At 48.8% G+C, this 26322-nt stretch overlaps 1 protein-coding gene across 2 annotated transcripts in view; it reads right to left on the reverse strand.

Annotated features, from left to right (window-relative positions):
- LOC137420790 (sodium-dependent phosphate transport protein 2B-like) overlaps nt 1–26322 on the reverse strand; it is a 120752-nt gene that overhangs the window by 37686 nt on the left and 56744 nt on the right. For both annotated transcript variants that reach the window (XM_078772320.1, XM_068106156.2), the window contains exons 5-11: nt 25730–25873; nt 25514–25625; nt 25029–25224; nt 16439–16534; nt 9600–9720; nt 1432–1599; nt 658–774 (exon numbers count right to left, since the gene is read on the reverse strand). In XM_078772320.1, coding sequence (XP_078628446.1) covers nt 658–774; nt 1432–1599; nt 9600–9720; nt 16439–16534; nt 25029–25224; nt 25514–25625; nt 25730–25873 — 954 coding nt within the window. The remainder of the gene's footprint in view (nt 1–657; nt 775–1431; nt 1600–9599; nt 9721–16438; nt 16535–25028; nt 25225–25513; nt 25626–25729; nt 25874–26322) is intronic.

A 26322-nucleotide genomic window follows, 5' to 3' on the forward strand; every position in this document is an offset into this window, starting at 1 on the left:
AAATTACCACATCGTAGGCTACGTGGTTTGGCAGCCATCTTGGATAGAAAAATGAACCTTATCCGATCAATACAAAACTTCACAAATGTGATCCCCTTCCCATACATATGCAGAGTACATTTTTTTAAGGTCATATGTCACGTGGTGTGGCAGCGATATTAGTTTGAATGCCGATATTTAAAAAAAATACCTTCTCTGAAACCGCGTCACCGATCAATGTTAAACTTGTCATGGCTAGTGAAAATGTGATACTTGAAAACAGCTGAAGGGATTTGAATCAAACTTGTTTAATTTTAGGACAGTGAATGAGGGCATATACCCGTTGTGAGACTATGCGGAGGCATATTGGTGACACAGTCGCATTGCTCTAGTTTAGCCTTTAGAGAAGGTTCCATTCAACAATGAAGGTGAATGAATACCTTTCATGCACTCTCACACTGGCTTTTGAAGAAATATGTTATCACATACATTTCAGTTGTGACCGATCAATATCTTGTTTGAGTTTAATAGTTATTTAAATACAATGGTCAAACTGTTTTGATTAGCATGCTCCTAACCAAATTCCAAAAGACATCTTAGGAGCACACTCACATTTAATCTGTCGAAATAAATAAATACAATGTTAGTCCTTTCATGTGGTCATCCTGAATAGCCCACCAATAAGTGGAGTGATTGCTGATGTAAATATTGAGCTACTCTGGACAAGGAATGTCATTCCAGCTCCAACTGCTATCGCCAAGTAGCCCGTTAGCCAAGCAAATGGATATGGGAAGTCTGCAAACACACACGCAGGTATGAGCGATTGTAACAAAAAATGTGAAATCAATTTATTCATACATTGATCACTCATGGAGGAATTTGTACACAGATCACATGAAAATATTTGGGACAAAGACATTCGTAGACAGCAGTATATTTTTACTTGAATGGACAAGGACATTTGTAAATGATTGAAAGACATGAAATATATAGGATTTGAATGTGGATTCACTGACATCATGAGCCAGAGAGAGGTTCAGATGGGAATGCCAACAGGCCAACTCAAAAGTTACAACATAAATAATAACATGGGCTGGCAGGCAGGATAACCTAGAGACACGCCCACTCGTTTTAAAGCTGTCTAGCCTGGATTTGAATCTCGACTCAGCTATGAACCGTCATCCTAGTATTTCACAGGCAGGGCGAGGCATCAACGTATGTGACGTCTCTTGGATGGATGTTAAACGGGGCGTCTCATCTACTAGCATTAGTTGGTGGATGTTAAAGATCCCACGTTTTCCTTCGTGAAGAGTAGGTGATCAATTTCTGGCACCATGGGTAATTCCAAATTCCTGCTCTAATCTACAGAGGCACTGCATCAGCGGCACATCTGCCCCTCACCCCATAACCCCCCCCCCCCCCGCCAAGTTCCCTCTACACCCAATGACATACCTGTGTTGATGACCTTTTTGATAACGACTGCAATTTGACCCTTGAGCAGGGAATGTAGTACTTTAACGATGAAGATCAGACAAAGACAGAGGATGACGAGGGAGAGCACAAGTAGAATAATTCCTACAGCCGTGTCCGACAAGGTGGTGGATTTAAACAGGTGGTCGCCTGTGGACACACAACAAAAGCATACAGGTTCACTGATAAAATAAAGTTCATCTCCATATTTGAAGTTGTATAAAAATGTTTTTTTTAGGAAAGTTCAAATTGCTTTGCAATAAGTGTCCTCTTCCAAGTTTCAGTTCAATATGTTAAAAAGTATAGAAAAAGTGCAGAAATCCACAGGTCGGACGGACGGACAGACGGACGGAGAGCAAACCTGTAGTCCCCTCCAGGTAGGGGACTAATAAAAAGGATAGAGCATGAACAAACTTGCCATAACATCAGCATTTATAGGCCAAATGACCTCCTCCTGTGTTGAAGTTCTTTGTAAGAAAACATATATTATTTTTACCTGTGACATGTTGCAGCTCTACAAGAGTTCCACGTGGTTGCTGTTGTTGTGGTTGTTGTTGAGGCGCGATTTTTGAAATGTGCACCCATTGGTCGGACCCCACCAACATTTGTCGCCACCATGGCACCCAGACAAAATAATATGGCGGACATCTTGATTTTCTGGCGAGCCTAAGACATCAGGCCTATTGGCCTCTGCTAGTTATATACACTGCCCACGTTTGTTGCATCAGACTTCCATTGGCTTTGCTTGGGTCGAGTGTTACTCAAGATGAGGTTCCCAAGAAAAATCTAATCATTTCGATTAAAAATTATTAGTAAGGTTTAGTCAAGCCCGTTAGCACGCACGGTACGCAGCTACCGACATAATAAATCAATGGCCACATATAGGGGTTAAACGATCCATGACCGTGTGATGAATCAGCTCGTTCTGATATAACAGTGGTGAAGGCTGACGTAAATGAGAGATGTCTCGTTCATTTTTATGCCTCCGCCCCCAAAGGTGGCCGGAGGCATTATGTTTTCAGGTTGTCTGTCCGTCCATCTGTCCGTCCGTACGGGCTAAACCTCATTTTTCTCAGCAACCACATGTCCAATTGAGACAAAACTTTCAGGGTAGGAGTGACACCTGTTGTAGAAATCAATCAAGTCCACAACTTTGTCCCATAGGTAGGTTTAATAACAATCAGATCTCTGGCAACATCCTGTAGAATACAATCTTGCAATATATATCAGGATCTTGGTATCATATAGGAAGGATTGATAATATTAGTCAATGCAAGCAAGCCTAGAATATCTGAATGTACGTACAATCCGAGTCTACATGTCATAGAGTAAATGTCGCAGGAGTGGCCCGGAGCCGCAGACGTCCGAGGTCTTATAGACGCCTCTCAGTGGTTTAAGTGAGCATCACACCTGGGTTCAACTTTGATACATTTTCACTACGTTCTCCCCGCCGTTAGAACTACAATGCCGCTAGGCAGGAATCAAGCCCGCGACAGCATTAATTGATTAGTGATGTCAGTCCATGTCAGTCGGTCCATCCGTAGCGGTCAGGGCGGTGAATTGCCCTGCCAGCACGGGTCCGGTAACTACCGGGTATGACATCCCCAAGCCCGGAGTCCCCTGCATCGGAGTAGCCGCTGGAGGCAGGCGTCAGAGGGGGCACCACAGTGCCTTCAGGCAGGGGTGTATCTGGCGACGGGAGGGATGGCAGATGCTCCATAGGCGGAGCATCGGAGAGTCCATAGACTCGTAAATTGGTTCGTCGATGTCCCCGTAAGGGTCGATGACCCCACAAGGGGCGAGATGACGTACGGAGACAGTGGACTCACGTCCATCTGCCATCATCACGCGAGCATGCTCGGGATTAGCCTGGAGTACCTGCACCTTATCCACTAAGGGATCGTACTTGCTCGTGCGAACCGCGTGTTTGAGGTAGGCCGGCCCTGGCTCAGCGAGCCAACTAGGTAAAGATCGGATACTACCCGAGCTCCTTGGGAGGTGGAACAGTCGTTCATGAGGAGTCTGGTTGGTGGCCGTACATAGTAAAGCCCTGATCGAGTTCAGCGCCGCAGGTAGTGACCAAGCCCATTTATCTAGGCCCCGGCCGAGGGTCCTGAGGCTTAGCATGACGGCCCTCCATATAATCCCATTGAAGCGTTCGACCTGCCCATTCGCCTGTGGTCTGTACGGGGTGGTATAGCTAGAAGCGACATTATTCTGGAGCAAGAAGCTCCTCACTTCCTGGGACAGGAATACCGCAACCCGATCTGTGTGCACGTAGGCCGGATACCCAAACATAGAAAACAAGTTCTGCAGGCACCGTATGACTGTGGCGGCCGTCATATCTGCGCACGTGAAAGCAAAAGGGAATCGCGAGTACTCATCAACGATAGTGAGCAGATAACGAGAGTTACTTGACACTGGCAGCGGCCCTTTGAAATCCATCGCCAATCTCTCCCACTGTCTAGTAGCCCTGGCCAGCGTCCCCATGGGAGGGTTGTAAAAACGCAGTTTGAGTTCCGCACATACAGCGCAGTCGCGACAGACCCGGCGGACATCCTCAACCGAGTATGGCAGATTACCTCTATGCACAAAATGAGCGAAACGCGTCACCCCAGGATGACACATAGTGTCGTGCAAAGCGCGCAGACCCTCCAAAGATATGAGACCCACACACGTAGCCGGCCTCGATAAGGCGTCGGCGACTAGGTTATCCCTCCCCGGGCGATATTTGATGGTGTAGCAGAAGTCGGCGAGTTCGATACGCCAGCGAGTGATTTTCTCATTCTTAATGCGTTGAGCATGTAAGGTGTCGCACATAAACGCAATGCTCTGTTGGTCCGTGATGATTTGGAAGCATCGTCCGAGCAAGTACGGACGCCAACGCCGAATCGACTCGACGATCGCGTACGCTTCCTTTTCGACAGACGAATGCCTCCGCTCAGCGGAGGTGAGATCCGATTCAAAGGTGCTATAGATGCAATCGGCCCTGGAGATGGGGATCTGATGATACGCACTACGCAGATCGAGAGTGCTATAGACCGAGTACTGGGCCACCTGTCGAACCAGGGCGTCCATCCCCGGTAGGGGGTAGGCGTCCAGCTGAGTAAATCGATTAATCGTCTGCGAATAGTCGATTACCATTCGTTTGCGATGCGCTTCACTTCGTACCACTAAGACCTGGGCCCGCCACGGCGACCGGCTAGGTTCTATGATACCTTCCTTTAAGAGCTGGGCCGTTTCTTCCGCAATGAATTGCGCGTCAGCTCGTGAGTAGCGCCGTGATTTTACCGCTACAGGTGTGCAGTCCATGGTCATATTGGGGAACAGCGACAGAGGCTCAATTTCCATCCCTGCGAGTGCACACGCAGCAATCGTATCAGTACCACCAAATTCCATTTCCAAACGTCCATGTCGCTTAAGAAAATCATGTCCTAACAAAATATCAGCACATAATGCAGGTAAGACCATGAGATGTACATCTGGAAATATTCGTCCCTTTATCACAAGCTTCAATCGACATTCCCCTTTTGTGCTGAGCCTAAGCCCTTGGGAGGCCATAAAGATCTGACGTCTTGTCCCAAGGATCGGCCATCCATGTTTTTGCACCAGTCGATGATCGACATAACTATCTGTGGACCCCATATCGATTAAAGCCCGAGCAAAAATTCCTTCGATCATAAGTGGGATAATGGCTTGAGCCAGACCAGGTGGTCCGGCAGGTGTCGAGCCATCCGAGCGAGATGTTCGCGCCTCGCGTGTAGATCCAACGCCAGCTACAGTTCTCCGTTCGTTCGAGCAGCCTCCGGATGGCGCTCGTGTCAAGCATGTAGTTTCAAAGCCAACTGCAGTTTTCCGTGCCAAAGCAGGAGCTTGTAGTTCATACGAGCAGCCTGCAGATTGCGCTCATGTCACGCGAGAAGTGTTTCGAAGCCAAATGCAGTTTCCCATGCCGGAGCAGGAGCTTGTAGTTCGTATGAGCAGCCTTCGGATGGCGCTAGAGTCACTCGTAGAGTCTCAAAGCCATCATGAGACGTTCGGATTCCGGTCAAGGACGGTCGCTCCGCATTCGGTCGTGTTTGCGCCATTTGTTTTGGCGGCCCGATGAATCTCACCAAGGTCGAGCGCGCAGCCAGGGGCCCACGAGGAGGTGCGCCGCTCATCAAAGTCGGGTGAGGCGCCCCGCTCTGTGCTCGGCCCTTTTGCTTGGCGATAAGCCCATTCAATGTCGCGCGAGTTCGTTTGCCCGGCGCAGCTTTTCGGCAAACTTTTGCAAAGTGCCCTTTTGTCGAATACAAATGACATATCGCTTCCCGAGCCGGACACGCCGACCTGGGATGTTGTCGATTCCCGCAGAAATAGCACATAGCGTTTCGTCCAGGCTTTGGTCCTGCAGCTGCGGCTGCGGCCAAGCCGGAATCTGGGTCCTCCTCAGGAGAGGCCAGGGGTTCCGGCAGTGAAGTCGAGTCGGCTCCCGCGTCCTCGGCGGTAGCTCTCTCCGGTCGGGCTTGACGAGAAGTCCCCGCAGTGACACGTGTGTGGTCATAAGCGTCAGATTGTTCCCGAGCCTGAGTGTAGACGTGTGCCAGCCGTAAAGCTTCCGTGAACGTCAAGTCCTCAGCTTCAAGAAGCCTTTGTCTAACGGTTGAAGAGCTGATTCCTGAGACAAAAGAATCGCGTACAAGATCATCTTGTACTTGCTCATGTGTGCGTACCTCCGGAGCACTATCAGCAAGCAGACGTCGCAGCTCTTGTGCGAAATGGTGCAGCGTCTCAGTGGGCTGTTAACTCCGCATTGCGAGCAGAGGCCGGGAATAAACCACACTTCGTTTCTTAATGTTAATTCCTTTTAGCTCAGTCACAGCTGCATTGAATGTAGTACACTGTTCGATCCCCCTGTAGACGCTATGGTGTACTTTAGTCTGAAGTACTTCTAATTTCGTTTCATCAGTGACAGCGGTGTCCTGGGCTTTGAACTGATTGTCCAGAGTCTTGAGCCAATGCGTCAGCTCCGAGCCAGAATCCGCTGCCTGTGGGTCGGCGGCAAATTGCAGCACCTGGATCATCCGGTGTCCCGCCATGTCGTTCGCCTCTTGTTCTCGAGTGGACGGCGAGACTGATTGTTATTAATTGTTGTAGAAATCAATCAAGTCCACAACTTTGTCCCATAGGTAGGTTTAATAACAATCAGATCTCTGGCAACATCCTGTAGAATACAATCATGCAATATATATCAGGATCTTGGCATCATATAGGAAGGATCGATAATATTAGTCAATGCAAGCAAGCCTAGAATATCTGCATGTACATACCATCCGAGTCTACATGTCATAGAGTAAATGTCGCAGGAGTGGCCCGGAGTCGCGGACGTCCGAGGTCTTATAGACGCCTCTCAGTGGTTTAAGTGAGCATCACACCTGGGTTCAACTTTGATACATTTTCACTATAACACCCATGCGGAATGTTTTTTTAATGAAAATTGTGACGTCACAGGTCACATGGTATGGCAGCCATTTTGGATTAAATGCAAATAATTTTAAAAACATTTCTCAGAAAGCTCTGAATGGAAAAAATTGAAACTTGGCACATTGTCACGTACTCCCAATGGGGAACAAAAGCATGATAATGATGACATCAAAGGTGAAGTTGTATACCAGCCAAAAATATTTTAATTGAATGCCTTACCCTAAAATCTGAAATTGCATGCACATGATCTATGACCCATTTGCATTGAACTATTAAATTTATGACATCATAGGTCACATGGTTTGGCAGCCATTTTGGATTCAACCGAAAACCTTTAAAAAACATCTTTTCCCAAACCAATGAATCGATCGATTCGATACTTTATGTGTCTCATTGACTAGGAAGGGCGATTAAAAGTTGATTTAAAGTCATTGACTGGGCATGACAATCATGAAAACGTCATTGGTCACATGGTGTGGCAGCCATATTGGATCAAAGGGAAATATTAAATAATTATATCTCTGAAACCGATTACCCTATCGATGCGAAATTTTACAAATATAATCTAACACCACTGTTGCATATAGTTTGAAAATGATGATGTCCTAGGTCACATGGTTTGGCAGCCATATTAGCATGAAAGCCGATATTTAAAAAAATCCCTTCTCCGAAACCGCTTCACCATTGGATGTGGAACCTGTCATGTCTCGTAAAAATGTGATACTTGAAAACAGCTGAAGGGATTTTAAATCAAACTTGTTTATTTTTAGAACAGTGAACGAGGGCATCTACCCGTTGTCATGGGCAAGGACTAAGCAGAGGCATATTGGCGACACAGTCACATTGCCCAAGTTAATAATGCATTAAAAGTGTTTCCCATTCGTGCTCTCCCAGGAATCCTTCCTTGTTAACTTGAGATCGGATTTCAATGAAACCACTCTCAGGAAGTAAACATAACCACGTATCCCTCTCCCTATAAAGATGTTTTATCCACCACGTTGATTCCAAATCTCCACGAATTCAAATCATACAAACTAGCCGAAACCCGTGGAACATACACGGAAGGGAGGATGGCGTCGTATCGGCAGTTATTCGGATGCTTTTGGGCCCCAAATTCGACTAATTCAGATTTTTCGAGTATGACTGTACGTGATAAACAAAGAGCGCGGTTGGAAGAAATTATGGTGAACCCACCTGATGAGGTTAGCGTACACCGCGATCGATGACACCGGCACAAATGCATGCTCTGGATTGTCCACTCAGTGGACGGCTTGCTTTCGCCTTCGCCTGTCCAATCAGTGGACGGCTTGCTTCGCCTTCACCCAGCAGACGCCAATACGATGGCGTCGTATCGGCAGTTAATTGGATGCTTTTGGGCCCCAAAGTCGACTAATTCAGATTTTTCGAGTATGGCTGTACGTGATAAACAAAGAGCGCGGTTGGAAGAAATTATGGGAAACCCACCTGATGAGGTTAGCGTACACTGTTATCGACGACACCGGCACAAATGCATGCTCAGGATTGTCCACTCAGTGGACGGCTTGCTGTCGCCTTCGACTGTCCAATCAGCGGACGGCTTGCTTCGCCTTCACCCAGCAGACGCCAATAAGATGGCGTCGTATCGGCAGTTAATCGGATGCTTTTGGGCCCCAACGTCGGCTAATTCAGATTTTTCGAGTATGGCTGTACGTGATAAACAAAGAGCACGGTTCGTAGATCGTAAATCCATTAGTGCCGTGGGCATTGGGTCACTGGGTGCGGCGTAAAAGGGATAACAAAGTCGAGTCCTTATGCTATTATTATATAGATCATACAAATTTACCTTAAAAAAAAAAAGAAGAAACTTCCTCCTTAATCATCTTCACATATAATAATGCCGAGCCTCATTCAATCCCGTTTCTAATATCGATTACATTCAGCAAAGGCTTGCTATGTTCAATAGTTTTTCTTTCAACATTTCCATTTTATTGTCGCCCTATCAAACACCATTTCCGAATATATTCCGCCTATTAAAGCATCACAAAGCAGGTCGCGCTACAGTCTACTTGCAACACACACACACACACCCAAAAAAAAATTGGTGTTCCCGTCAGCGAAGCGATGGGTCTTATATGCTAGTAAATAAAAGATAGGGGAAATACCCCTGGTGCTCACCTGGTAGAATAAACAGTATACTGCACGAACTAAGGGTATTTTAAACCAATTTCAATGGTTGCTAGAAGACAGGGCAGCATGTAGAATAAGACTTTAAACAAACAAACCAAAAAAAACTTTAGTCACAACACAACAAATATCATTTCTGCCAAATTTGGTCGCAATCCCACCTGCGGTTTCGGAGAAGAAGTTTCAAGTGTTTACGGATGGACGGACGGACTGACTGACGGACGGTCGGACGACGCGCCATCGCATAAGCTCTCCTGAACTTCTTTCCAGGTGAGCTAATACAAATAAACCTAAATTAATATCTTGCAGCAGATCGGTGATGATTGCCTATAATCATAAAGCTTCTATTTATTATGTACCGACATACGGAGCATGTTCTATTACTGCTTACACAATGTGTAAGCATACCCCAATAGTAGATATAGAAAGTGTGTATGAAATATTAAGTTATTATAAAGGAACCTTTGTAACGTCTCGGCCAAATAAAGAAAGTAGATTGTACAATTCTATTATTCGCCTACATGAGGAGGCAACATGAGTGCTGGTGACATTTTTCTCTGTGCTGAAATTGCTTCCTTGTAGCCAGCATGACAATGGAGAAGAACAAAGAGTCTCGTTCATCACCGTTACATTTTGCAACACCTAGTGGATGGCAAAAAAACAAGAGTTGAATGCAATAAATCTGTGTTCAGGAGTCGACAGTTTATGCAGATTCTGTGACCTGCAAAATCATCCCTAAAATAATCTCAGAAAATAGCAATCTACAGCAAGCACTCTTCCAGTGGTACAGGTTTTCCAGTGGTACATTGGGCAATCAGTTCGCTGAAAGAGATTACATACAAAGGATTTTTTTAATTTTTCAATATACCACATACGATTTAAAAGCCTTTTACCATACTCTTTTACAGAGCACTAGTGCAGCAGATTGGCAAGGGTTATACTACGTGATTTGCCATTGCCTCCCCCAAAGTTGTTTGTCCGTTCTTCATTCTTTTCAAATGCTGAGCGTCAAGCAAACAGCACGTACCATTTAAAAAAGGTTTTGGTATGACTCGGCGAGGGTTTGAAAAACCAACCCCCCAGACTCAGAGTGTATGCTCTAACGATTACACCAATGGGTCGGGTTTATATATGATTACAAGTACGTATACAGTGTTGTTATTTAGAAGGGATAGGGTAGGATCCATAGCTAGAATGTGGCAAGAATAGTAAGGATCGTGTGTTCAAGTGGGTTAGATTTACTCTTGTATTAGGGATCTGTCAGATATAAGTCGTCATAATATGTGCACTGAGGGGGCAGTGACCATCATTTATAGATTAGAATAGGGCAAGCTTGTGTTGCATAAAACCTCCTGTACAGGTGAGGCCAGGTGGAGGACTTGGGCAAAAAGGCACCAGGAAAGCACTTCGCCCAATGAATGGAGAACATAGCAGGCCATTTGGCCAGAGACCTGTAGGCTGCAGAGTTGCAGTGACCTGTGAAGCCCTGGTTGAGGGTAGACCACCAACGAGGGGCAACCCCACAGGTGATGTCGATAATCTCTTGGGGCATTAGTTATGGTCAATTCTGGATCTGTCCTAAAAATAAGAGACAAAAATAAGGTTACTTCGTAGAGACAACATCTCTCTCTGTTTCATCACTCCCCATGTTGGACTTTGAGTTGAGTCACAAATGTCTCCTCCTCATCACAATGCTCTCGTAATCCGCTTTGAGCCGGACTTCACCCTGTGGCATTCCAACCTGGACGACCACAGCCACCCTGCATCAGAGATCAGATCATGCCTACACAAGTCCTTGCCTACATGTTTGTATCTGGTTGAATCTGGTATTGTCATTGCCATTCGCGGGGTGGGGGTGGGGAGGGGTAGGTGGGGGCATATATATTTTCTTGCAAATAAGTGTCTGCGCCTCCATACTAGTTTGTTCTTCGAGCACCTGTTCTGTTCCTGGTATTTATTATTAGCATCTTGTCTCCCTCCCCATATTCCTTTAACAAATCCTTAATCAAAACGAACTTCCGCCTTTTGACTTCCTGCATGCGAGCAACCACGAGTCTCGACTTTATTTGAACGCTCATTGGGAGTATTGTAATAGTAATTCTTAACCCTGTAAAGTGTAAGTTCAAATATCGTTTCGGTCATACGCGGAGGTCCTTATGAGACGCGAAGGTCTTTATGAGACGTCAATACCGTCACAGCTAGGTAATTAAAAATGTACATGGTGTTGAAGGAACTGCGCTCCAACGCGAGTCGAAAGAATTGACGCGACCAAAGACGGAATTCGTCCGAGTTGCTTTATTGAAACAAAACAGCTCAGGTATTCTGACAAGCCCGTTTTTCGGGCAACAATATATATACACATTTATGTCGGGAAGTTTGCCCGGCAAAAGCTATACCGGGCATGCCCGGGTATCAAGGGCGAGCCTTGGAAAGGCGAGTCTGGACCTGCCCGGGCGTGTTTGGCTGCGGCCTGGCAAGTCGAGGCTGGGCGTGCCCGGGCGCTCTGGGCGAGCACTGGAAAGGCGATAGCGGGCATGCCCGGACGCTCTGGGCGAGCCCTGGAAAGGCGATAGCGGGCATGCCCGGACGCTCTGGGCGAGCCCTGGAAAGGCGATAGCGGGCATGCCCGGACGCTCTGGGTGAGCCCTGGAAAGGCGAGAGCGGGCATGCCCGGGAAAGACGAGACCGGGCGTGCCCGGGAGGTTCGGGCGTGCCCGGGAACAGTGAGTCCGGGCATGCCCGGGAGAGGCGCGTCTGGCCGTGTTCTGGCCGGTGCAAGGCGATTATGTACATCCAGCGGTAACCGCTACACACGCCCCTCCAGAATCGACCTGCACCGGCAGGGTCAATTTAAGGGGGGTCCGGATGACCCGGCCGAAGCGACCCCTGGAGGGTCGTGGGGAGGGGTCTGACGTGGTGGTGGGTGGTCGAGCGGGGGGAACTGTGGACGGGGGGCGGCCTCGCCGCGGAGGAAGGGCCAACCGTGGTGGTCGGTCGACGTCCATGTGCGCCGGTTTGAGGCGGTCCACAGAAATCCGGTCCGGCCGGCCGCCGAAGTCGACGATGAAAGACTTGTCGCCCCGTCGCAGGACCCGGAAGGGCCCGTCGTACGGCGGCCGGAGTGGCCCCCGGTGCGCGTCATGACGCACAAAGACGTACTCCGCTGTGCGAAGCGCCGGGGGGACGTAGGACTGGGGGCCACCGTGGCGGGACGTCGGCACGGGGGCAAATCGTCGGGCGGCCTCCTGGAGGTCCGAGCGCTGGCGAGCGGCGGACCAGGGACTGGTAGCGTCAGGCACGAATTCGCCCGGGACGCGGAGTGGCTGGCCGTAGACGAGCTTGGCGGCGGACGCCTGGAGGTCTTCCTTGGGGGCCGTGCGAAGGCCCAAAAGGACCCATGGCAGCCGGTCGGCCCAACCGTCGTCCTGAAGGCCGGCCATGAGTGCGGCCTTCATGGAGCGGTGAAACCGCTCGCACAACCCATTGGCTTGGGGGTGGTAGGCCGTGGTGCGGTGCAGCGTGACCCCCAACGAACGGGCGACCGCGCCCCAAAGCTCAGACGTGAACTGTGGGCCGCGGTCGGACGAGATGTCCGCTGGTGCGCCGAAGCGCGCGACCCAGGTGGCGATGAACGCCTGCGCCACGTCGGCGGTGGTGGTGGAGGTGAGGGGCACGGCCTCCGGCCACCTGGTGGTCCTGTCCACCATGGTGAGCAGGTGGGTGAACCCCCGCGAGGGGGGCAGGGGACCCACCAGGTCCATGTGGACGTGGTCGAAACGCCGTTCAGGCACGGCGAAAGGTGCCAGCGGGGCCTGGGTGTGGCGGTGGACCTTGGCTCGCTGGCAGGCCGTGCAGGCGTTGGCCCAGTCGCGGATGTTTCGTCGAAGGCCGTGCCAGACGAAACGCGCCGACACCAGCTTCTGAGAAGCTTTCCGGCCCGGGTGAGAAAGGCCGTGGAGGGAGGCGAAGATGCGGCGCTGCCAGGAAACGGGCACGATGGGGCGAGGCTGGCCCTGGGAGACGTCGCAGAGCAGGACGGTGCCCGCGAAGGGGATGTCGGCCAGGCGGAGGCCCGTGTCCGCCACGCGGAGTGCCTGCACCGAGGCGTCGGTGGTCTGGTCGGCCACCATGAGCGTGAAGTCCACGCCGAGGTGGACCGCGTTCGCGCTGGCCCGCGAAAGGCAGTCGGCCACGGCGTTGTCTTTGCCGGCGACGTGCTGGATGTCCGTGGTGAACTCCGACACGGCGGAGAGGTGGCGCTGCTGGCGGGCCGACCACGGCTCCGTGACCTTAGCCATTGCGTAGACCAACGGCTTGTGGTCGACGAAAGCCGTGAACGGGCGGCCCTCCAGGAGGTGTCGGAAATGGCGAACGGCCAGGAATAGCCCGAGCAGCTCGCGGTCGAACGTGCTGTAGTTTAACTCGTTCGGCCGGAGTTGCCGGCTGAAAAAAGCGAGTGGCTGCCAAACCCCGTCCACCCATTGCTCATGGACGGCGCCCACCGCGTAGTTGGAGGCATCCGTAGTGAGGGCGATGGGCGCGTTGAGCACCGGGTGAGCCAGCAGCGTTGCGTCGGCGAGGGCCCGTTTGGCACTGGCGAAGGCCGCGTCCATGGCCGCGGACCAAACAATGTCATGCTTGGCCGGCTTGCCCCGGAGGGCCTCGTAAAGGGGCCGCATGAGCTGAGCAGCGCGGGGCACGAATCGGTGATAAAAATTCACCATGCCGAGGAACTCTTGGAGGGCCTTGATGGAACGGGGACGCGGGAACGTGGTGATGGCCTCGACCTTGGTCGGCAGCGGCACGGCCCCGGTCGTGGTGATGCGGTGGCCCAAAAAGTCAACGGTCGTCGCGCCGAAGTGGCATTTGACCGGGTTGACAATTAAGCCGTGCTCGCTGAGGCGACCGAACAGTGTTCGGAGGTGGAGGAGGTGCTCGGCGCGGGACGTGCTGGCGACGAGCATGTCGTCCAGATAGACGAAAAGAAACGGCAGGTCACGCAGCACGCCGTCCATCAAGCGCTGGAATGCCTGGGCCGCGTTCTTGAGGCCAAACGGCATCCGCAAAAATTCGAACAGGCCGAACGGCGTGATGACGGCCGTCTTCGGGACGTCGGCCGCCCAGACAGGTACCTGGTGGTAGCCCCGTATCAGGTCAATTTTCGAAAAGATGACCCGTCCCGCCAAACGGGCGGAAAAGTCCTGAATATGCGGGATCGGGTACCTGTCGGGGGTGGTAGCGTCATTGAGACGGCGGTAGTCGCCACACGGGTGCCATCCACCCCCCGGCTTTGGCACGATGTGCAGTGGCGAGGCCCACGCGCTATCGGAGCGCCGCACGATGCCGAGGTGCTCCAACGCGTCGAATTCGGCCTTTGCCACGGCGAGCTTGGCTGGGTCGAGGCGGCGGGCCCTGGCGTAGACCGGCGGGCCCGTAGTGGGTATGTGGTGCTCGATCCCGTGCCGCACCGCGACGGCCGAAAACGTCGGCCGCGTGAGGGCCGGGAATTCCACGAGCAGGCGAGCAAACTCGTTCGTTGCCGGGAGGGCGCATGCCAGTTCGGTCGGCGCGGGGCTGCTCATTGTGCACGCCAGGGAGCTGAAGGTCTCGGCGTGGACAAGGCGACGTCGTTTGACGTCGACCAGCAGCCCGTGCGCGCAGAGGAAGTCGGCGCCCAGCAAAGCCACGGGGACGCTGGCGGTAACAAAAGTCCATTGAAAGCGCTGGCTGCCGAAGCAGAGGGTGACGACGCGTGGGCCGAAAGTGCGTATGGCCGAGCCATTAGCAGCGACCAAAGAGGGGCCGCAAACTGCGTCCAGCCTGTCCTGCTCGGAGGCAGGTATGACGCTCAGTTGGGCGCCGGTGTCGCACAGGAAACGCCGTCCAGACGCTTTGTCCCGAATAAACAGCAAGTTGCCCGAGTGGCCGGCGCTCATGGCTGGGAATGAACGCCGGCCCGGCCGTTTCCCGACCTGCCGAAAGTGCACGGGGGCCGGCACGTCCGAGCCTTGTGTCCGAACCTGGCGTGGTAATAACACCACGCCCGGTCAGGTGGAGGCCCCGGCCGTCGTGTCGGAAGCGGGCGGTGCGGCGTGGCGGCCGCCAGTTGCACCGGCAGTTCGGCCTCCAACCGCGCAGGGCGCTCGGGCGTCGCCTCGGACGGCGGCGGGCTCCAGGTAACCGCGCCGATGTGCTGGCCCGCCGAGGAGATCTTATCGGCTTCCCTGGCGAGGGCGCGGGAATCCGTGATCAACGTGCCAGCCAGGGCGAGGCGTACCGGGTTAGGCAGCTGACGGAGGAACAGCTCCCGGAACAGGAATGCCGGAGAGTGCTCGCCGAGCAACGAGAGCATATAGTCCATGCGCTCGGACGGGCGCGTGTCGCCGAGCTCGGGCAGGTCAAGCAGGCGCCGTGCGCGTGCTGCCGGTGAGAGGGCGAAAGCGCCGAGGAGGAGCGTCTTCAGCGCGTCGTATTTGTCAGCAGCCGGCGGGTGCTGGAGGAGGCTCAAGGCGCGGGCCGCGGTGGCGGAACCGAGCGCCGCCACAACATGGTGGAAGCGGGTGTCGTCCGCGGTGATGCCTCGCAGGGCGAACTGGGAGTCCGCCTGGGCGAACCAAACAGCCGCGTGAGCCTCCCAGAAGGTAGGCAGTTTAAGCGTCACTGCCGTATCCATGTCGGTAGGTCACCAATGAAGGAACTGCGCTCCAACGCGAGTCGAAAGAATTGACGCGACCAAAGACGGAATTCGTCCGAGTTGCTTTATTGAAACAAAACAGCTCAGGTATTCTGACAAGCCCGTTTTTCGGGCAACAATATATATACACATTTATGTCGGGAAGTTTTCCCGGCAAAAGCTATACCGGGCATGCCCGGGTATCAAGGGCGAGCCTTGGAAAGGCGAGTCTGGACCTGCCCGGGCGTGTTTGGCTGCGGCCTGGCAAGTCGAGGCTGGGCGTGCCCGGGTGCTCTGGGCGAGCACTGGAAAGGCGATAGCGGGCATGCCCGGACGCTCTGGGCGAGCCCTGGAAAGGCGATAGCGGGCATGCCCGGACGCTCTGGGCGAGCCCTGGAAAGGCGATAGCGGGCATGCCCGGACGCTCTGGGCGAGCCCTGGAAAGGCGAGAGCGGGCATGCCCGGGAAAGACGAGACCGGGCGTGCCCGGGAGGTTCGGGAGTGCCCGGGAACAGTGAGTCCGGGCATGCCCGGGAGAGGCGCGTCTGGCCGTGTTCTGGCCGGTGCAAGGCGATTATGTACATCCAGCGGTAACCGCTACAGTGTGCATTATTCCACTGATAAAAAGTTCGTTTTTTCGTCTCAACTTCTTGAATATCATTTCACAACACACATGAGATCGCTCACCGTTTCAGAAGAACTTTTGACACAGTCCTTTATTAGACTTTTGTTCTGGGCAGTTAAAGTGCCTTTGGCAATTTCTTCTATGACTTTTTTGTCAAGCTGTGGATGAGAAGACAAAAATAATTACACGGTTACACAGTTACCGAAACACAGGAAAAGGTCATTTAGCCCATTTCACATGTGCTGTGTGGCAAGTGGTGGGAGGTTGGAGGTGGGGGATTAGGGTTGAAAAGGGAAGTGGAAAGAAGGATGTGGAGGTCGAAGGGAAAGGGTGTGAATGAGAAGGGGAAGAAGAATATAGAAGAGAGGAAAATGGTGATGAGTTGCAAAACAGACAAAACATTGCCATTCACAACGTAAGGAGAAAAAGGAATTTTAAAAAATTATTTATCAATATATTATAGATTGTTATTAGCCCGTCCCTTGTGCAGCGGAGACAGGGTTTTGCAATCACTTCTGTGTCTGTCTGTCTGTCTGTCTGTCTGTGTGTGTATCCTCCAGGCCGTAACCTTTCTACCCATGTGAGCTTTTGACATCAAATTTTCAACAAAGCTTTATTATGATAATATGAAGAAGACAAATTAATAATTTCATCAAAAGGTCAAAGGTCAGCATCACGTAACATTATCACTTTTCATCCAATTGGAGTGAAATTTTAATTTACCATTTGAGCTTTGTCATAAATTTTTCAACAAAACTTTATTATGAGAATATAGAGAAGACAAATTAATAATTTGGTCAAAAGGTCAAAGGTCAGTGCCACATAAAATCATCAATTTTCATCCAATTGGCCTGAAATTTTAAGACTTTGCATGTTTAGCCACTGAATTGGTTCACCAATCAAAAGCTAGAAGTTAATTGCTTGTTTGTTTTTTTTAGATCAAAAGGTCAAGGTTTCACAAAATCGTCAATTTTCATCCGATTTACCTGAAATTTTAAGAATTTGCATATTGGGTCAATGAATTGGTTTACCTATAAAAAGCTAAAAACCAATTGCTTTTTTAGATCAAAAGGTAAAAGGTCAAGGTTGCATAAAATTGTCAATTTTCATCCGATTGACTTGAAATTTGAGCAGGGGTTGCATATTGGGTCACTGAAGTGTATTGCTTTAGACTTTAGACTTTAGAGGAATAAGGTCACCTAAAATCAATTTTTTTAATATAAATATTTAAGCTGTTTTTGTCATGTTTCGCATATAGAAGAAGAAGAAGATGTTTAAATACAAAGCAGATGAGAATGGGCTTTGCATTTTCAGATGCTTTCCAGTTATTTCAATCATTTTATGGGGGCAGTTGAGTGGGGATGAACTAAAACAGCCGACACATTCACACTTAACAAGACTCAAACCGAGGAGAATCAAAACATATTAATAGCCATCAGCACAGCAAAAAAAAAGTGGGAAACTAGAACGGCACTCAGTAGAGAGCATACCTGCGCCTGGTTGGCCATATCACTCAATGGTGAAGAATCACATAAAAATTCCACTTGCTGGATCCGGATCTTCAACAAAATTGAATTGATTCTTCCTAGTCACACACACAACCTGTCCAACAAGTTTCGTCCAAATCCTTCCATAGCTTTTTGAGATATCCTGCTATGTATCGTTTTTAGCCCGATCTCCCAAAGGTGAAGAATCACTTAAAAAATTAAATAATTCTCATATCCGAATCCATATTCAGATCTTCACCAAAATCGAATAAAATCGTCCTTGTCAGACACACAACTGGTCCACCAAGTTTCGTCCAAATCCGTCCACAAATTTTTGAGATATCCTGCTATGTATCGTTTTTGGCCCGATCTCCCAATGGTGAAGAATCACTTTTTTTTTTTTCTTTTTTTTTTTTGCATACAACATCGAGGCTCGTGAAAGAGCGAACATTAATCACACAGAAAGACAAACAGACACATACAACAAATAACATCGGGAGCGGTAGACAAGATGGGGAGAGAGGGGGAAGGACACAAACAAAACATTTGAGAGCAGGGACCGAGAGACATGGAGACATCGAGAGATCTGTGGGAGGGAGAGGGCTTTGTGGGGGAGGCATGTGAAGGGGGGGGGGGGGTGGGAGAGGTATAAACATATGGACACTGCCAGGACTTCCAGGAAGGAAGTTGGAATTTCAAACAAGGTGGAGCTGGGGTGAATTAGTGGGGGTAGAAAAGATCAAGGTTTTGGATGGGGGAAGATAAGAGATGGTGGTGAACAGCTGTTTTAAAGACCTGGAGGGAGGAGTGGGATTGAAGGGAGTGTGGGAGTTTGATCCAGAGGTGGGAGAAAAGAGGAATGAAAGAGTGAAGGTGAGCAGAGAGCCGAGATTTCGGCAGTTTAACCATCAGAGGGTTGCTGGCAGATCTTGTGCGACCTGCAGGAATATTTGGGGGACAGAGCACAGAGAGAGCTGGGGGAGCAAGGCCGGAGAGGAGTCGGTAGAAGACAGAAAGACCACCTACCTGCCTGCGGTGAGTGAGTGAAAGGCCCTCAGAGATAGCTTCATCGCGGGAGATTCCAATGATTTTGAAAGCTTTGGATTCAACAGCGTGAAGCCGAGCAAGGTGTGAGGCAGGAGCACCAGCCCATAGGGGAGAACAGTATTCCATTGAGCTGCGTCTGAAAGCCTTGTATGTGGTGAGGAGCTCAGGTGTGTCGAGGAAGGACTTCGCACGACGGAGGATGCCCAGTCGGCGACTGGCTTTGGAGGCCAGCTTGGAAATGTGGTTTTCCCAAGAAAGATCATGGCAGATAGTGAGACCCAAAAGCTTGAGCGACAGAACTTCTTGGAGAGGATTGTTGTGAAAGTAGATGGGAGGGTTGTCCAGTCGATCTTTTCGGAGAGACATAGTAAGAGAGTGAGATTTGTCAGGATTGAAAGACATGTTCCACTTGTTTGACCAGTCTGTGATTTTGTCCACGTCTTCAGAGAGTGAGGAGGCTGCAGACTGCCGATCTGAGGGAAGAGGAATGGAGCGGCAGAGAGTGGAGTCATCAGCAAAGAGATAGAGAGGATTTTCCAGAGAGTCGGAGAGATCATAGATAAAGACCAGAAAAAGCACAGGGCCCAGCACACTGCCTTTGGGAACTCCAGCCTGAACAGGAAGGGGAGATGAGAGAAATCCATTCAGGGCCACACGTTGACTACGACCAGAGAGGAAGTCCGCAAGCCATGCATGGAGATTTCCATGGATACCATAGGAGGAGAGTTTGGTGAGCAGAGCTGGGTGCCAGACCGTATCGAAGGCACGTGATATGTCAAGGGAGACAGCTCTGATTTCCTGTTTGGCATTGAGGACCTCCATCCATTGTTGAGACAGCAGAAGCAGCATGTCCAGAGTAGAGTGACCTGGTCTGAAACCAAATTGATGATCAGAGATCAAGCCATTGGAGAAGAGGAAAGATTTCATATCCGAAGCAATGATGGATTCCATGACTTTGCTGATAATTGGGAGCAGGCTGATTGGTCTGTAGTTGCAAGGATCTGTTTTTGCACCTTTTTTGTGTAAAGCGGTAATGTTAGCTGATTTCCAGGATGCTGGCAGATGACCTTGAGCAAAAGATAGGGTGAAAAGAACAGAGAGAGGGTGAGACAGAGCGGCAGAGCAGGATTTTAGGACCCGTGGGCTGATGCCGTCTGGTCCAGTTGCAGAATCAGAGTCGAGGTTTGGCAAAAACTCCTCTACCTTGTCAGGAGAGAAGGACACAGAGTCCAGGAGCAGTTGGGTTCGACTGGGAAAGGTGGGAACAGAGAGAGATGGGTTTGGGACTAAGGATTTTGAGGCAAACACAGAGTTGAGGCATTCGGCTTTGTCACGTGCGATGTCAACTGTGTGGCCATTTGATGTAAGGGAGGGGATGGAGGGGGAACAAACACCAGAAACGGATTTGACCAGACGCCACCAGGATTTGGAGGAAGGAGACAGGTTTGAGAGTTCATTCTTGAGTGAGGAGAGATAGTGCTTCCTGGCACTCCTGAGGGTAGACACACACTTGTTCCGAGCTTGGTGGAAGGAACTGAGATTGCCTTCAGTTGGATTAGCCTTCCAAGAGGCAAAGGCAAGTTGTTTCAGGGCAACTGCCTCACCACAAGATTCAGTGTACCATGGAGGGGAGGAAGGGTAAGACAACTGAAGGCGAGATGGGATAAATCTGTGCATGAGAGAGATCAGTTTGCTTTGGAAGAATTCCCAGGAAGAATTGATGTCAGAGGCAGTGGAGATGGGAGACCAATCCAGACGATTGATGGCTGCTTGAAGACCGTCCCAGTCGGCCTGAGTGAAATGCCAGACTCGTCGACGCTGAGGAGGCTCTCTGAGAATGGCCAGAGAGATGTCCACTTTGACAAGCACATGATCAGAAGAACCGATTGGAGCAGAAGAAGAGCAGCAGACATTAGCATGGAAGTTTGTCATAACCAAGTCTAGAAGAGAAGATACTCCATTGGCTGAGATCCGGGTCAGGAAATTGACAGATTGTGTCAATCCCAGTGAGTCACAGAAGTCCTTTGCTGAGGTGCCATGACTGGTGAGAGAGGAACCCACACCCAACCAGGTGGCATGATGACAGTTGAAGTCACCACATATGAGGAAGAGAGAGTTGGGATGAGTGGATAGAAGTTGGTCCATGTTGTCAGACAGTGAAATGTAGATGGAGTCATCACTGTTTGGGGGACGGTACAGAACACATATGAACAAAAGGTGGGAGCGGAGAGGAAGCCGTAGCCAGAGGTACTCCTGGGGGTGAGGAGGAAAGAGGGCAGTGCCAGGAGAGTGAGGAAGAGAGTTTTTGATAAAGATAGCCACCCCACCACCAGGCCGAGGCTCAGGTCTATCATACCGGAGGAGGGAGTAACCAGGAAGAGATATTAAGGAATCAGAGACATCTTGAAGGAGGAAAGTCTCTGTTAAGCAGATCAAGTCTGGATTGTCAGAAGCAACCTGTATGGAGAGATCAGTCAGGTTTGAGTGAAGGCCCCGGATGTTTGAGGTCCATACCGTTAATGAAGAGAGAGGGGGAGCATCGGATACAGGACAGGGGAGGGGAGGAGTAGGGTAAGATGAAGGATGAGAGGGGGAGGTCGGGAGAGCAGTTAATAGTGTGTCAGATATTGCAGAAGAGTTCCAAGAAAGGGAAGGATGAGGAGGATGAAAGGTTTGATGGCGAAGGGATGAGGCACAGTGAGGGGTTGTTTGAGGGGGGGCGGAGGAAAGTAGAAGGTTTGGGGAGGTGGAGGTATGAGATAGAAGGGAGACTAAGTGGGGAGGAGGCAGCTTGGAGGAGGAGGGGGGAGGAGGGAGAATTGGAGAGGAATGGTATGGGGGGAGAATTGAATGGGAGGGGTTGGGGGGGGGGAGTTTTGAAGGGGAGGAGTGAGGGGGGAGTTTAGGAGGGGAGGGGCAAGGGGGGAGTTTTGGAGGGAAGGGGCAAGGGGGAATTTTAGGAGTGTAGGGGCAAGGGGGGGGATTTGGAGGGGAGGGGCAAGGGGGGAGTTTATGAGGGGAAGGGCAAGGAGGGAGTTCAGGAGTGGAGGGGCAAGGGGGGAGTTTAGGAGGGGAAGGGCAAGGGGGGTGTTCAGGAGTGGAGGGGCAAGGGGGGAGTTTAAGAGTGGAGGGGCAAGGGGGGAGTTTAGGAGTGTAGGTGCAAGGGGGGGGATTTGGATGGGAGGGGCAAGAGGGGAGTTTAGAAAGTGGATGATTAATGAAAGACGAACATTGATAACAAATTGGGTTTGTTGTGATTTTCAAGTTAGCAATCCGATTCAGAACGATGGAGGAGGGATGGAATGAATGTGAATTTAGACCATGTAGTGAGGGAGACATATAAGATATTGAATTTCTTTTTTTTGAAGTGGAATGAGTTGGAGAGGAAATTGAGAAAAGCCTTTTAAATAGGAAGAAAAACAGCGTGTTGTAATATACCACTGAATAAAACACAGAAGGGGAAAGGTTAAACATATTTAAATAATATTTAAACAGAACTGTGAACAATCTTATATGCACAAAATACCAACGGGGGGAGAGCCGAGAGGGACCACCACGAGTCACGTGAACAGGGCAAACGGTGGATGGCAAGGAGATAATGGGGGCGGGGCGAACAGCACACCTGGACAGAAAATACAGGATGAGACAACAGTACACGTGGAGAAAGGAAAATAAATGTTTTTGGTTTTTTTTTTGGGATGTTTTTTTTTTGGGGGGGGGGGGGGGGTGGATTTAGAACGTTAGACAGAGTATTATGTTCGGGGTAGAAGGGAAAAACTAAGAGCCAAGCAAAACACGCTTAAGTTAACAAAACACCGACGGGGGTACAACTACAAGGCCACACACGAGGAGCAGAACACGATTAATTAATTACGAGTTACAGGAAATTCAAACCAAAACGAACTATAATCAAACAATATCGCATGGACGATAAAATAACGAGTTGAAATTTGACAATCTATCTGGGGAAATGGAGGAGAAACACGTGGTCGAAGAACGAACGAACGAATAAGAATGAATAAACGAATGAGCACAGAGAAGGTAGTTTTTTTTTTTGTTTTTTTTTGAGTTGAGATTTACATAAGGAAGTAGGCTATGGGGTGAAAAGACTGGGAAAACAGAGAACGAAAGTTATTGGATCACAAACGACGGACCGCTGAGAGAAAAACAAAGCCTCAAGGTTGTACAGTGTACACTGTACAAGGCCTCAAGACATGACACGAATTAACACGATTTTCAATACAGGTATGAAAGATTTGCACCGAAAATCTTCGTCGGGACAATATACGTACATACACCATAAAAGAAATACAGTTATAACGAAAATACAAATGGGAACAATTACTTAACTTCGATTTCGATGGAGAGCGTGTAGAGCTGCGAATAAACGAACCCTCGCCAGCAAGACCGGAAACTTAAAAAATTAAATAATTCTCATATCCGAATCCATATTCAGATCTTCACCAAAATCGAATAGAATCGTCCTTGTCAGACACACAACCTGTCCACCAAGTTTCGTCCAAATCCTTCCATAACCTTTTGAGATATCCTGCTATGTATCGTTTTTGGCCCTATCTCCCAAAGGTGAAGAATCACTTAAAAATTTTAATAATTCTCATATCCGAATCCATATTCAGATCTTCACCAAAATCGAATAGAATCGTCCTTGTCAGACACACAACTGGTCCACCAAGTTTCGTCCAAATCCGTCCACAAATTTTTGAGATATCCTGCTATGTATCGTTTTTGACCATATCTCCCAATGGTGAAGAATCACTTATAAAATTAAATAATTCTCATATCCGAATCCATATTCAGATCTTCACCAAAATCGAATAGAATCGTCCTTGTCAGACACACAACCTGTCCACCAAGTTTCGTCCAAATCCGTCCACAAATCTTTGAGATATCCTGCTATGTATCGTTTTTGACCATATCTCACAATGGTGAAGAATCACTTAAAAAATTAAATAATTCTCATATCCGAATCCATATTCAGATCTTCACAAAAATCGAATAGAATCGTCCTTGTCAGACACACAATTGGTCCACCAAGTTTCGTCCAAATCCGGCCACAACCTTTTGAGATATCCTGCTATGTATCGTTTTTGGCCTTATCTCCCAATGGTGAAGAATCACTTTAAAAATTGTAGTAGCCGGATCCGAATCCGGATCTTCACCAAAATCAAATCATTTCGTTCTTGTCACATATGTTACATCTCTGCCAAATTTCGTCTGAATCCGTCCACAAATTTTTGAGATATTTTGTTCACAAACGGACAAACAGACAGACAGACAGGGGTGAAAACATAGCCTCCATCCACCTTTGGTGGCGGAGGTAAAAACTCTCCCAGATCACATTGATCCAATCACAGTATATTTGCCAATTCTGCCAACAGCCCTGAATCCCTCTATCCCCATTGCTTCTAGGTAGTAATTGGAATCCATTTTAATCGTATCTACTATTGTTGCAATGGATCACCTTCGCAGAGTGACAATACATATGTTGACGAAATGCACCCCTTGCTCACTTCGGTACACACTTTCATCTTTTCTGTTCTCAAGGTAGCTAGACTCCCCAGGCCTGTTGTTATCCATCCCATCCTGCAAAAAAAAAATTCCTGCATCTATTTTATCTCGACACCTTCAATTATTTTACACATTTCTATATGAGACCTCCTACCCCTGCTTAATCACCTCCTTTCTAATGTAAAAAGACAGTTTCCCCATCATTCATGTCCACAATAGCATGTAATTAACGTGCAAATCTTCAACCTGAAGTCATGAATTCGAATTTCAAATTCTTCAAAAATAGGTTTTTTATTTTCTATCAGAAGCTCGAAGTAAATATCAGGTACAAGGATTCAAAATGATGAAGAAATCAACACTAAATTGAAAATATAAATGGAAAATGGCCTCAGTATGCATGAGATGTAAATGAAAAGATGATCTTTTACAGGGTGTCCCATAAGTCGTCCCAAGTATAGATCTCAATCCTTCAACTTCCTGTTGGAGCTTGGGGTCTCGAGAATCAATCACTCTTTCTTTCCATGCTACCAGTCATCAGGTATTTACGAAGTAAAAACTCATACCAGATGTGGCTCTTCCTGCCTCATACCTGAATGATTTTTTTCGTGAATGGATTTGTGATAACTTTGAGTAAATCTGGAGCTTCCTCTCCACTTTTTATGTGGAAAGCATCGAGCAGAGCCTTGGTCAAGTGGAACAGGTAACCGGAAGCAACTTCGATAGGCAGCAGTACAAGCACCGAGAGCCAGTTGAACCAGTCGTGGACGGTGGCACCCGCAAAAGCCCTGAAGAAAGGTAATGGAGAATTAATTTATTGTAATATTTTGTATTTTTTAAATAATAAATTATTCATATATTTGATTATGGTAGTTCATTATTACATGTTTCAACTATCAATCTGTTTTCTTTTCTTTATGAAGAAGACGAGAGAAGGACCTCGTTGACAATTAATCCGTCTGTATTGATCAAACTTTGTGAATTAATTTTCAGGAAATTAGATCTAAAGTGCACAAAATATGTAATTCATTGTTGAAGTGTAATCATTATGTTGCTTATGAATAAATCATAGAGCACCTTCTGTATACATTACGATCTCCAGCCTGCAGTAGAGCTACGATTGTGTTTGTGACTGATGTCCCCACGTTGCTTCCCATGATGATGGGAATAGCTATGTTCACCTTCAGCACTGCAAATAGACAAGGCCAATGCTGGAGCACGATGTAGTAATGCGTAAATATGATGTATTTCAGGACATACCACTTTTTACACCACTTTTCTGTTCGAACTCACATCCAGCAGAAACCATGCTGACAATGATGGATGTTGAGGTGCTGGAGCTCTGCACCAAAACGGTCACCAATATGCCAATGACAACACCCGCTACAGGATTGCTTAGCAAAGAGTTGTTGGCGAATATGGTTCCAGCAGTTTTGCCTAAGAATAGACAAGATTACACTGTTACAATTACTGTTACAATCATCCTCCACTGCAAAACATATTCTGCGCATGAAGCATGGGGGACTAACGATAAATCAGAAATTCCTTTCTTGAAAAAGGAAGTGCAGACTTTGAATTCTGGGAGAACTTCCTCCCACCGTCTGAAACCCACAAATGGAAATAACTTTTTTTTATACTATGAAGAGTCCTCGATGTCCATGAACAAAGCAGAAGAGGCAATTTTCATTCTATATTTTGATTTCATGTTGCAAGAGTAGCAGTTGACAGCATCATCAAATCATGTGAATACTGGCGAAACTCTTCATTGGAGTCACAGAGTATCATAACAACATAACAGTGATATCTGTTTGACATGCGACTCAATAAGCATCTTTTGAGTAGTGTTCGATGTTTACATTTCCCATTTTTAGTGTTCCTCTTGCACT

This window comes from Myxine glutinosa, chromosome 2, assembly GCF_964187855.1.
Source record: "Myxine glutinosa chromosome 2, kmMyxGlut1.1, whole genome shotgun sequence".
Lineage (NCBI taxonomy): Eukaryota > Metazoa > Chordata > Myxini > Myxiniformes > Myxinidae > Myxine > Myxine glutinosa.